This window comes from Loxodonta africana, chromosome 6, assembly GCF_030014295.1.
Source record: "Loxodonta africana isolate mLoxAfr1 chromosome 6, mLoxAfr1.hap2, whole genome shotgun sequence".
In the NCBI taxonomy this organism is placed as follows: domain Eukaryota; kingdom Metazoa; phylum Chordata; class Mammalia; order Proboscidea; family Elephantidae; genus Loxodonta; species Loxodonta africana.
This window is the reverse complement of record NC_087347.1, coordinates 28,429,102-28,441,198: the sequence shown is the minus strand read 5'-3', so window position 1 is coordinate 28,441,198 and position 12,097 is coordinate 28,429,102. Positions and strand designations below refer to the sequence as shown.

Below are 12,097 nucleotides of genomic sequence, written 5' to 3'. Positions count from 1 at the left end.
GGGCCAATAAATTTCCTTTTTTTCTTAAACCAGTTTGAGTTGGGCTTCTCTTCCAGCTGAAAGCATCTAGATGAATAACTCATGACGATCAGAAGCGAGACCTGGATGCTGGAAGCTGCTGGAAGATTTGGGGTACCAGAAGTATTCCTGATGCCCACCACTTTTTCAGTGCCTGGGAGAGACCCCTTTTTGCTCATGGGAGACCTGACAGACCCCTCTTCAAACAACACAGCTAGATGACAGCAGAGAGTTTTTGGAACTTTATCATTTATAAAGCCATACAATGGATCGCAAAGAAACAAAGCAGCTGTACAGGAAGTGAGGACAGCATCAGCGTACAGTACATTCATATCCAAGGTAAGTAGCATACATCAAGATTTATACACAGTGGCAAAGGTTACAGGCACGATGATACAAATATAAAGTATATTTCCATCTATATAAATACACAGCCGAGGATGGGAAGGAGGCTGGGTTATTTGGTTTTTCCTGGAGAGGGTCTGAGGGGGTGGCGGGAAGTGGCCAAGGATTTCTTGCATTTGTTTTGAATGACGTGTCAGAGAGGAGAGGAAATGGGGAAACAGCATGCATACATAGACGTGCTCTCTCTCACACACACAAACAAACATGTACACTCAGGAGAGTTTCAAACTGTTTAACACTGATTAGAAAACTAATTTGGGACATCCCTCCACAATAACCTAGCCGCTGGGAAGAGCCTGGAGTCAAGAAGGAACAGAGCAGCCTCTGCCCCATCCCATGAGGCCTGATCCTCACCATCACCAAGACTGAGACTCCACCAATCCATGGCCCTACACACCTTGCCTCCTGATTCTTTTCACTGCTGGGTGAGATTGAACTTGACATCCCTTTGCCCACCACCTTCAACCCCACCCTCGAATTCCCTAAAGAGATGAGCAGAATTTTCACGCACACATCCACACTTGCACACACACACACACATCCTATATTACCCCGGACAAGGTAGAGGGGAGGGAGGCAGCCCTTGAATGGGGCATTGGCCCACCTGATCTCTCCAGGTAGGTCCTGAAGCTGGGAAAAAGCCAAAGGAGGGGGAGAAGACCCAGGAGGCAGGGCAGGTGGGCAAAAGTCTGGAGCAAGGACCAATGGTGTTCATGCTCAGACTCCTTTGCAGCCCCCGGGATAGCCCAAGGAGCCTGCCCAACCTCTACTCAGGTCCCTCAGAATGGGGCAGAAGAATCCCCTACTCTTTCCCTCCCGAGAACCCACTTATAGAAGACTCTCATTTCTTTAGCTGGCTGCTCCCTCCTTCTGACCCACAGCCACCAGGCCCCACTGCCCCTGCCCCTTGCCTATTCTGGCCAGTCCCTGACACTCAGAAGGATTCCTCCAACACCAGGGGAGAAGCAAAACTAGCAGTCAGTGTCCACAAGCTTTCCTGAACTGCTGAGACAGAGGCTCAGGTAAGGATGTGGGATCAAAAGGCCTTTCCTAGGATATGAAACATGGGTCCCTCAAATACCGGGGGAGCTAGGCCACCATGACAGCAAGGCCAGGGCATGTCACCCTGGAGGGTGATCAAACAACACATTTTCTCCCCTTTTTCCCTCTGGAGTCACCTCTCTACTGTCCCCATGCCTAACCCTCCCCTCTTGTTCCATCTGGGAACAGCCACATGCGCCTTGCTAGGCTTCCCTCCTTGATGAATCGGAGAGATGTCACTTCCCTGTCCTCTTCCTCTGTATACCATCCAGACTGGCTGTGGCAAGGCCCCACACCTGCCTTAGAAGATTGTGGGCTGGGGCTGGAGCCTGAGCCTACTTGGGGTCTGCACCCCAGGCTACCATGTCCCACTCCTTCTTGTCAACTCCTCCCAGACCCTTTCCCACCCCAGCCTATTTCCAAGACCAGACAACACTCTCCTGGCTGACAAACAGATTCAACAATAAACAACAACAAATCAGGTTGAGGGTGGGGGAGGAGAAGGGAAGAAAGGATACGCATTTACAAAATAATAACAATTATGAAAAGTGCTTTCTTTGAAAGGCAGTCTTTGGCAAGAATACACTGCATGCTGTGTGTGGTGTTGGTGTGCGCACGGGTGCACGGGCCCACCTGTGGGACAGTCTCCATCACGTGGGGGGCTACAGTATCTTCCCCAACCAGTGTTTGACCCAGAGGGAGCTACTGTGGAGACTGGGGTACCCTCCCCCATCATTCTTCTGGAGAGGCCAAGCTAATGCGGAGACACCATCAAAGTCAGGAATATCAAACTCTAGGAAACCAGCTCCTTCCAGAGGAGTGCTGGGGAGTGAGGTGATCAGCTTTCAAATGCTGATTTGGGTCCTTCCTGCAGGGTCACACATGGCTAGGGCCTGAAGTATAGTGGGCTGGCCATGCCTGGAAGTGGGTTGCTGGTGGGCGGTGGGTATATGGGGAAAAGAGTATGAAGGCTGACCCCAGACTCAGTCCGGGGCCTGGGTCTGGCTGTCCAAGGGCCTGATGCTCCATCCGGACCAGGTGGACGAGACCTTCTAGGCTATTCAGTGGGAAATTACAATTTGTAAGAAGGAAGGGTTGGGGAAATATCACCCTCTATACTGGATGAAAACTGGGGTTACCTAGAGAATGAGGAAAGGGGAGAATCCAGGTATCTGCATGAATGTCTCAGAAGGAAGAGCATTCAGGAGATGTCTCGGTCACCAAGTTCAGAGTTTCACTCTTTGGGAAGCCCTTGCTCCCCACCTTCTTCAGACACTCTCCTTTCCAACTCCTTGAAACTGAACGTCCACACAGCTTCTTGGAGGAGAAATAATACGAAAGATACATACATCACCCATGTCCACCACTCACACCCAAGTCCTTCCCATGCTCACATGCTCCCTCAGGACCTCGGCAATGGGTGCAGATCCCCACACATCTCTGAGAGCTAACTGCTGGACCCTGGGCTTGCCAGGAAAGAAAGGGGGCACCCTCTCCCCACTGAGCCCTGGGCAGAGTCCAGGAAGGCCAAGGCCAAGGAAAGGAGGCCCCTGGTCTCTCCAAGGATAAAAAACCCCTACCTCTCAGGCTTTAGTTATACATACAAAAAAAGATAAGGATTGGTTTGTGCCTGGGGAGGCAATGAAGCAGTATGGGAAAACAATAAATACTTCTTGTCAATTTACCTATTCTTTTTTTTTTTTAACCTTTTCTTAAATTTTATTAGCTTACAGAATTTGTCAGTATGTCTCGTGTATATATTACATATATATTTATATATCAGTACAATGCCTTTCTATATGGGGACCCCATAGGCTTAAGAAACCACTCCAGAATAGAGTCCTGATGAATTTTCCATTCTGGCTTATTGTCCTGGGGAGGTTGTCAGGGGTTTTCTCAACAGTCCAAACAGACCCTGGGCTCTTTCATCTAATGGTATGCTGTCTGCTTTCTGCTCCTTGGGCAGCTTGGCGCTGCTGGGGAAACTAAGGCAGAAGGAGGAACAAAGAGGCTTTGGCATTGGAGGGCAGGCCACGTGGTGCACAGGTAGAAGTCCCAGGAGCTCAGTTGTTGTCGCCCTGGCAGGCCCAGCCAGAGAGTACCTCAAAAACATAGAGCACAAGGACTCCAAGCTTTTCCCATTGGCCTTGCTGAGCAGGGCTTCTGGAAGCAGGTTTTCCAGGCTGAGGCCAAGATGGAGACCCTGCAAGGCAAAGCCCAGGGAGGGCAAAGCAGGAAGGCTCCATTCCCAGAACCCAAAAAGGCAACATGCAGATAGCAAGTCTGAGATAAGGCTGGTTCTGGAGTGAGAAACCCAAGATTGGGGCTGAGGGATGAGGGCTAAGGCAGAGTCCAGGGAACTGGTGGGAGCAACTTGCCTACCTTCCTGCTGACCCACATCCAAGAGGAAGAGGCTGGAGCCCAATGGCGCCCTTCCTGGCAGATGTCTTTCCCCAAAGCTATGGGCACACATATTTCTATCCCCCTGAAAGCAAAGCTCCCAGCCTCCTTGCCAAGGAAGAACAGGGGCAATGCTATAGGAGTGGCCGCTCCTCCTGCAGGGGTCTTTGTAGACGAGGAGGGGCTGGCGGCACCTAGGGCTACTAGAGTGGAAGTGCAAGCACCAGGAGAGAGAGTCTGTTACCCACCATCTGGGGCGCTCCTGCGGACAAGGCTTATATTCCCGCCCTGCTGTCCTGTCCCCCCCACCAACTCTAATGTTCTCTGGTTAGGATGCACATGTGTGTGCAAACACACGGGACACGTACATGTGGAGCTGTTTATACTTCTAGCTGATAGAGGCAAATATAAACCGATGTGTAAGCAGGTGGATGTGGACATATATACACCCACAGGCACCAACACTCAGAGGCAGAGCCAGGAGACCTTGGGGTTCCTCAGGTCTGAAATACTTCCAGAAGTAAAAAGGATGGCTGCTTGATATCCCCTGCAGGCTCTGTTTAGTTAGGCAACCTACCCTCCAGGTGGCCAGAAAAAGTCTCTCAGCTTGATTTCTCCTTGCAAAGCAGTTGAGTTAGGGAGATGGAGATTTTCCATTTTCCCAAAAAACATGGATCCCAAAGGAGGCTTGTTCCATCTCCTTTGAGGGGTTGCATCCTCTCGGAGAGGTAAACGGGGAGTTAGGTGGACCTGGTGAGTTTTGGAGGCTTTGGGGTTTTTGCAGTTTCCATCAACCTAGGGGAATCTAAATTATTCTCCTCCATCGTTTTCTTTCTCTCTCTCTCTCTCTCGTTTTTCTCCCCCCGTCCCCTCTGCAATTCACTTTCCTCTCCCCACGTTGCACTTTCTTCTCTCCTTCACCAAAATTGGCCCAAAGTCCTCCTTCTGGATTCAAGGGTGGTCAGGATTCCTGGGTCCCCTCCCCACGTGCCCCATCCCCACTGCCCTGGCCCTGGGCAAGGGGCGGTAGCTCATCTCTTCTGGCCGGCGCTCTGCATGACCTTGGAGACGAAGTTGACAATGGCAGAGGCAGGCTGGTTGGGGTCAAGCTCAGCGAAGAGGTGGCAGGCATTGTCTGTGGTGCTGCCCTGCTTCCGCGCCACAAAGCCGAAGAGCCTAAGGGGACAGGAGAGGGGAACAATGTGAGTGACAGGCAGGAGAAAGCCAGTCCTTGGAGTACAGCCCTGGTGGGCAAGCTCCTCTCCAGACCAACCTCTCTCCCCATCTCCCCACATCGCCCTGAGAATCAGGGACTGTTGGTGGAGCATAAGAGAGAATCTTCTCTCCATTCCAGATACGAACACGAAGTCCTAGAGACAGTCCCTCACTTTGTCCATGGGTGGACAGAAACTCCCCTTTGATGGGGACAGGAAAGGGGAGCCAGAGGTGAACTCAAGATTGGATGAGACCAAAAATAAAGTGGTGATATTCGTAGACGAGCTTCTCTCAGTCCACCGCAGCTCCATAGCAAATGAATAAAACCCCGTCAGAGGGCTTGGCCTCCACGGACACCACAAGGTCAGGGAGACAAAGGACAAGGGGGTGCCTTCTCCTCACCACACCCCACACATATTCCTCCTGTGCTCAATAGGCTCCGAAACCCAGAGGACAGGAGGGAACAGTGGACCCCCACACCTGTTCCTCCCCGTCCCAAGCCTGGAGTGACCTAACATTCTCTCTTTGCAAAACAGAGTTAAAAATACGAGAGCAGAGAACAGAATGTGAGCTCAAGTCCCCTCCCAGCCGGCATGTTGCTAATTCGAGCAAGATGGGGAAATCAGGACAGCTGGAGATTCCGATGGAAACCCCTCTCCCTAGCACTGGACCACAACAGCTAAAATTAGCAAAGGCGGGTCCAGCTTGTGTACACACACACACACACACACACACACACACGCTGTCTCACACATTCACATACTCTCACACATACTCTCTCACACACACTCATACACCCCGTACTCACACATGCACTCTCACACATATTACTCACACACACTCACACACCACACACTCACAGTCTTACTCAATACACTCTTATACACTCATATACTCACACACATACGCTCAACAGTCACACACATATACACTCACATACCACACACTCACACATACTCACACATGTACACACAGTCTCACATACACAAAAACTCACACACACACACACACACGGCCCTGTGCTTTCTAAAGGTCTGCTCCCCTCAACTGTGTTTCAGGGACCGGATACAGCAGGGCTCAAGGCCTGGGATTAAGGTCTGCCCCAGCAGCAGAGAAGCCTGGAGTCAGAGACAGAGCCCTCACCTTCCCTTTCAAGGCTTGTTTGGCCCCTGTGACATGCTGGAGGGGGACAAGATCAGAGTGAAAGAGTGGCACCGAGCTCCCTGTGTGGAGGCATGCCAACCCTGGCCTGCCCTAAATACCACCGGCCTGCCCTCCTTGATGTTTCCCTCAGCAGTGGCTCCCCCAGCACCCAGGGCCAGGTTCACCCACAGCAGCTCCTGTCATCTGTCTGGGCGAGTGGAGGAAGGCAAGAAGCCTTGCCCTCCAGTGGCAAGGAGGAGTGGCTCCTCCTTAAGTTTGCACCCAAAGTGCCTCACTTGCCTCACCCTATTTTGGGCCCTGAGCCCCCTTAGCCGCCCCCTTCAGCCTCTCCCTGCCGCCTCTGTTCCATCCAGCAGCAAGGCCTCTTCTGAAGGAAGCTCAACCCCAGACCAGCACCTACATAAGAAGAAGGATTTAAGCACTTCCTGGCCTGAGAACCAGCCCACTCTGTCTCTGACACCTCAGAGGACCCAGGGGTGAGGGAGGAAGCACCCTGAGCCTCCACTTCGAACCGGAAGTCTAGCCTGCCTGGCTGGTTCACAAGGACACAGGAGATGAAGAGAGGGCTGGCTCATCTGAGGGACTCAGTGACCATGTGGCCTAAGGGCCCAGTGAACTCAGGAGAAGGCTGAGGCAGGCATAAGGCAAGCTTTGCAATGAATGGACACCTGGGTCCACCCTTTCGGCTCAGCCGCTAGCTCTGTATATCACCTTGGTCAAGACAAGGTCCCTTCTTGGTGCCCCTACTGTTCATTTTAAGTTCAGTGCTTTCTTGACTGAGGTGGCCTCACTGTGGCCTCCCCTGCAGAGTCCTCTTCCTCTCTCTGTTTACTCACATCTTCATTCGACAGACAGAGCCCTGCCCTCAAGGAGCTCACTGTCTGGAGGCTGTGCTGCCCCTCCACCGAAAGAGTCTCCCTCCACCCCCGCCTCCACAGGCCTAGACTCTGCCCTCGTGGCCTCTGTCACACAGCAGTGGTTTTCATTTTTTTTGTTTAACAGTGAAAGTTTTCTTTCTCTAAAGCAATCTTATATGAAGTCTGAATATATAAAGGTAAAAGCAGTATTTTATTACTATAAATGTATCCGTTTAAAATTTGATTATTATAAAGTCAGTCAGTGAGGAAAATGGGGCTGTTTTGATGAGCTCGGCAAAGTGAACTGTGAATTATACATCACGGTGACAGCCTGAGGTCAGTGTCAGTACCCAGGTTATTCTTAGACTTTGTTTTGATCTTGTGATATTCAGAAAACCCTGATTCACACAGTTAAATAACTGTAAATAGTAACAGGATTTTGTTTTTGTTTACTTCTTAGCAGCTCTGCTGCAATCTGAGGGTTCTCTTCAGGTAAACAGAGAAAGTGAGAGACGTTTTATTCTGAGATTAAAACAAAACAACAAGCTCTCCTGGGAGCCAAAGTTAAAAGGTAAAAATATAGTCTCCTGATATGCTCATCTTTGGTGTATGTTATTTATAATTCCACTTTTAAAATAGTTTAAATTATACTTTTTTTAAAAAGTGAAATTCAAATCAAAAGTGTGGAAAGCCCTCTGTAGAATCCTAGGGTTCCTTGAAACACAGTTTGAAAACCACTGAAGCATCTTTGTGCTGTTCAGACACTTAGTATCGCTGTGCCAACTTCAGACCTGCTGAGGGCAGAGTCAGTGTCCTGGTTAGTCTCTGAATCCTCCCAGAGCTGAGCTCCTCAGAGGCCCTTAGGATAGGCTGAGTGGATGGATGAATTAGCCAAAAAATGTCCCAAGGCCATCCCCAGAATTCAGACTTTCTGGGCTCTAGCACTGGATAAGGAAGCTTAGCCCCACCCCAAGATTCATAGGAGCCCCCCAAAAAGAGCAAGATCAAGAAGCTAAGATTTAGGGGGGAAAGATAATTTCAACAACCCCCACCCTACTCCCATCACATCCAACAAATCTCTCAGCGTTTTGACCCCTTCTTCAGACCCCTGCTGAACCTGGAAGAGGGAAGGTAGGCAAGATTGGGCAGGGATGGAGAAGGGGGCCTGGGCCTTTGGCCTTGAGGTAGGAGAAGGCAAAAATCCGGCTGACGGGGCAAACTTTTTTCCAAAACTGAGTCACCTTGCTGCCCTTCCCCTTTCTCCTGGTTCTGGGTTCTAAACATGCCCCCTGAAACCCCTCCTCAAGGAACAAAAAGGTTGGCCAACTTGGGAGAGGGAGAAGAGCCACACTTACTTTGCAGGGGCACCTCCCTCAGTTTTCATCCACCTGTGGGGAGAATAATAGCACAGAATAAATATGTTCCTTCTCCTCCAAGCCCAGCCCCACCCACACCCAGACCATCTGGGGGAAGCAGAGGAACCCCCATTCCAGGGAGTCAACAGCTTCCAAATTCACAAGCAGGGCATTCAAGGAGAGAGAACGCTGTATCCTGCCTCCCAAGGTGCTGTCCCCACTGTGGAGTGCAGCAGACTCAGGGGTCAGGGACGTGGCAGAGAGGGTGAGTGGCATTTGACTCCCAGGGAGGATCTCCATATTTGTGAAGGGAAAGACTCAAAAAGATTCCCAGCACAATTATTCACACCCCCATAGACACATGCAGAGCTCCAAGTTGAACCAAACATACACACACACACACAAACACACCATACACACTTCAGTGTTAGAGAGCAGGGTGGGAAGGAAGGTGGTTTGCAAAGACTTACTTTCTTTCCTGTGGATCCAGGGCACAGAAAGTGACAGTGTTGAGGGGATAGTGTCGTCTGAAGAAGAGCCTGTGGCACAGACATCAGATAGAGAATGAATGTTCGAGTAAGCACTTTCCCCGCCTTCCACATGCAGGTCAGGCCACCTTCCCACTGTCTGTAGCAGACGTGGGTTGACACAGCCTTTCCCTCACTTCCATGATGCTCCATAGCCTTCTTGTCAGTGTACGAGCAAGACAGCCTGAGCTGCTCACATTGGGGACATAAGCAATGCACAGGGAAAGATAAATTCAACATAGAAACACCTCTCAAAATGCTAGGGACCGGGAAGGAAGGAAGAAATGGGCACTGAGGAATAAGAAATGGGAGGGGTTCTGGAGGAGGAAGGGAAGGACTGAAGGACACTGTTAGGAAAGGGCCTGAGGTGAAGAGCAATGCTGAGCCTTTGACCCATAGATTACCAAAGAATAGAGAGGTGGAGTGCAAGGCCCTAGAAGGCAGGGACTTTTATCAGTTGTATTTACAGCTGTATGCCCAATACAAGAATATGTGTCGAAGGATGGAAGGATGGAAGGATGGGTGGATGGCTCAATAGGTGGAGGGAAAAATGGGAGGGGTAGGTAGATGGGGATGGATGGATACAGAAACGGATGGTTAGACAAGTGGACGGATAGATGGATGGACGAATAGATGGTTCAATGAGTGAAGGGACGAGTAGATGGAGGTGGATGGGAGATAAATGAATGGGTGGATGGAGTGGTAGATGGATGCAGGAGATGAATCAATTGGTAAGTGGGAAGGTAAGTGGATGGGTAGGTGGATGGGTAGATGGATGGATGGATAGATGGATGATAGGAAGGAGAATCCAACACAGAAGCACGTAGAAGATTCTTACTTTCTCTGGTTGTCAGTCAGTGTGATTCCCTGGGCGGAGACTTTGAAGTGAACAATGGTGGCAGCTGGTGTGGGGTCAGCAGCCAATGTCTCAGATGTGGCTTTGGAGATGGCCTGTGGCCCAGTGAGTGACTCCATGTCCACAGAGTTGACGAACAGCACATTGCAGGCTGGAAGAAACCCACCCAAGGAGTCATGGGGGCTGGAGTGGGTGGGGAAAATGCCCCAGGACCAATCTTCAGGGAGAGGATATACAGCAGTGAATTTTAGGCCAGCCTTGAGCCAAGGCATCACACATAGAAATATGGTCTGCCCAAAGGAATGTGGGTCTGGGAGAGACTTCTAGCCCGCATCTGCAGGAACCTGCAGGAGGAACAGGGCAGGAAAGAGAAAGGGTCTGGGCAGGGATTCAGCCCCCAGTGGCCACTCACCTGCCCCTTGCTTCAGCAGATCGGTGGTTGAGTTGGCAGAGCCTGAGCTATCTTTTGATTCATCTGTGGGGTCTGAGACAAGAATTCATTGGTAATTAAAACTCTGGAGCTGGAAAGCACAAGCTTGGCTGGGCCTAAGGCGAGCAACGCAAAGAACCCCAGGCAGCTCTGCAAATACTTTCTTCAATAAACACTGCTTTTCGTAACAGGGCCTGGCCATTGGTACTGTGTATGTTCAGTATGAATGTTCCATGATAACTCTAAGTATTCAGCACGCTGGTTAGGAGTTCTGGAGTCCAACAGAACTGGGTGCAAACCCTCACCCCAGCACTTGATGAGTATCTATAAAATAGAGATGATAATAATAGTACCCACTTCATTGGGTTTTGAAGATATTCCAGGTACAATGTTTAGCCCAGTGCTTGGCATAAAGCAAGCCTTCAAATGGCAGTTGGTGTTGCTGTCATTGTCGTTTTGCATTGATCATGGAAATCAATGAATGTTCTGATTCACTAAACCACGAATGCAGCACAACTATAATTTCATATTAATAAGAATCGAGTATTGTTCATACTAGTGTTTTTCAGACTTCAGTGTGCAGGGTTTGTTAAAATGTAGATTGCTGGGTCCCACCCCAGAGCTTCTGATTAGGTGGGGCCTGAGAATTTGCATTCTAACAATTGTCTCAGAGCCCTGGTAGCACAGTGGTTTAGAGTTCGGTGGCTAAGGAACAGGCCAGCAGTTCAAATTCCCCAGCCACTCCTTGGAAACCCTGTGGGGCAGTTCTACTCTGTCCTATAGGGTCACTATGAGTTGGAACCGACTCAACAGCACCTAACAACAACAACACAACAATTCCCAGATGATGCCAATGCTGCTGCTCTGGGGGCTACACTTTGAGAACCACTGATTTATATAACCGAAATATCAAACCGTTTTATAATTGTTGAACTACTATGGTAAATTTAGTAGAAAAATAATTTAATTAGTGTCTACATCGTGTGGTTGATAATGCTATTTAAGTTGTATTTGAACTCTGAAGTTACTACCGTTGGTCAATTATTATTAATAATTCAGTGAATTAAATTGGATAAACTGAAACTATCAAATAACATTGGAGGTTATATGTGTGGGCAAGAAGCTCCAAGAGAGACTGGAAGACAGTGCCAGGGCCAGAGCCCAGGGGCATACCTGAATGTTCCACTGATTGAAAATCAGAGTAAGGAGGAGGCATGCCAGTTCCAAGTTCCTAGACCTCAAGTTCAGGGCAGCCACTATTATCCTCACATGGGCCCAGTATTGGGGGCTGGGTGATAGGAGCCTGTGCTATGAAGTGCTTGTAGAGTCCATCCACCATCCTTCAGGGTTGGAACACCTCTACTAAAGAAACTAAAATCTCCTTCTCCAGCCCCAGTGACTCACTCAAATTTTTGTCCTATATTTGGTGATGCACTTGGGTTCTATTCAAATTAAAGAGGACTCACTCTTCCCCACAACTCAACCTCCCCTGGGTCAGCCACACAGACTAGAAACTCCAGGAACATCTTGGCTCCACCCCTCCCTTCATATGCCATGCAGAGCCCAGCTACCTATTGTTCTAAAAGATCCCTCAGGTGCACTCCTTCCTCATCATTCAAACCAACCCTTGAACACTTGGATGTTCCATAACCTAAATTTGCCTTCTACTCCCCCTTCCCTCTACCCTACCCACTGCTACCCCTCCCATCCCCCACACATGGTCCTGCCATGACTGTCTCCCCTTCTAATGTCCCTCTGGGATGAGCCTTACTTTGAGGATTCAATATGAACTTCTTAAAGCCTCCAGATATTTTTCCAGAACAATCTGG

The 12,097-nt window shown here is 49.7% G+C and overlaps 1 protein-coding gene across 6 annotated transcripts in view; it reads right to left on the bottom strand.

Moving 5' to 3' along the window:
• Positions 1–247: 247 nt before the first annotated feature.
• The window catches only part of TNS1 (tensin 1), a 219,446-nt gene continuing 207,596 nt past the window's right edge, over positions 248–12,097 (bottom strand). For all 6 annotated transcript variants that reach the window (XM_064286690.1, XM_064286692.1, XM_064286696.1 and 3 more), the window contains 5 exons: positions 10,251–10,322; positions 9,821–9,989; positions 8,926–8,994; positions 8,456–8,488; positions 248–5,040 (listed from right to left, as the gene is read on the bottom strand). In XM_064286690.1, the coding sequence (XP_064142760.1) occupies positions 4,896–5,040; positions 8,456–8,488; positions 8,926–8,994; positions 9,821–9,989; positions 10,251–10,322 (488 nt within the window). In that variant the 3' untranslated portion in view covers positions 248–4,895. The remainder of the gene's footprint in view (positions 5,041–8,455; positions 8,489–8,925; positions 8,995–9,820; positions 9,990–10,250; positions 10,323–12,097) is intronic.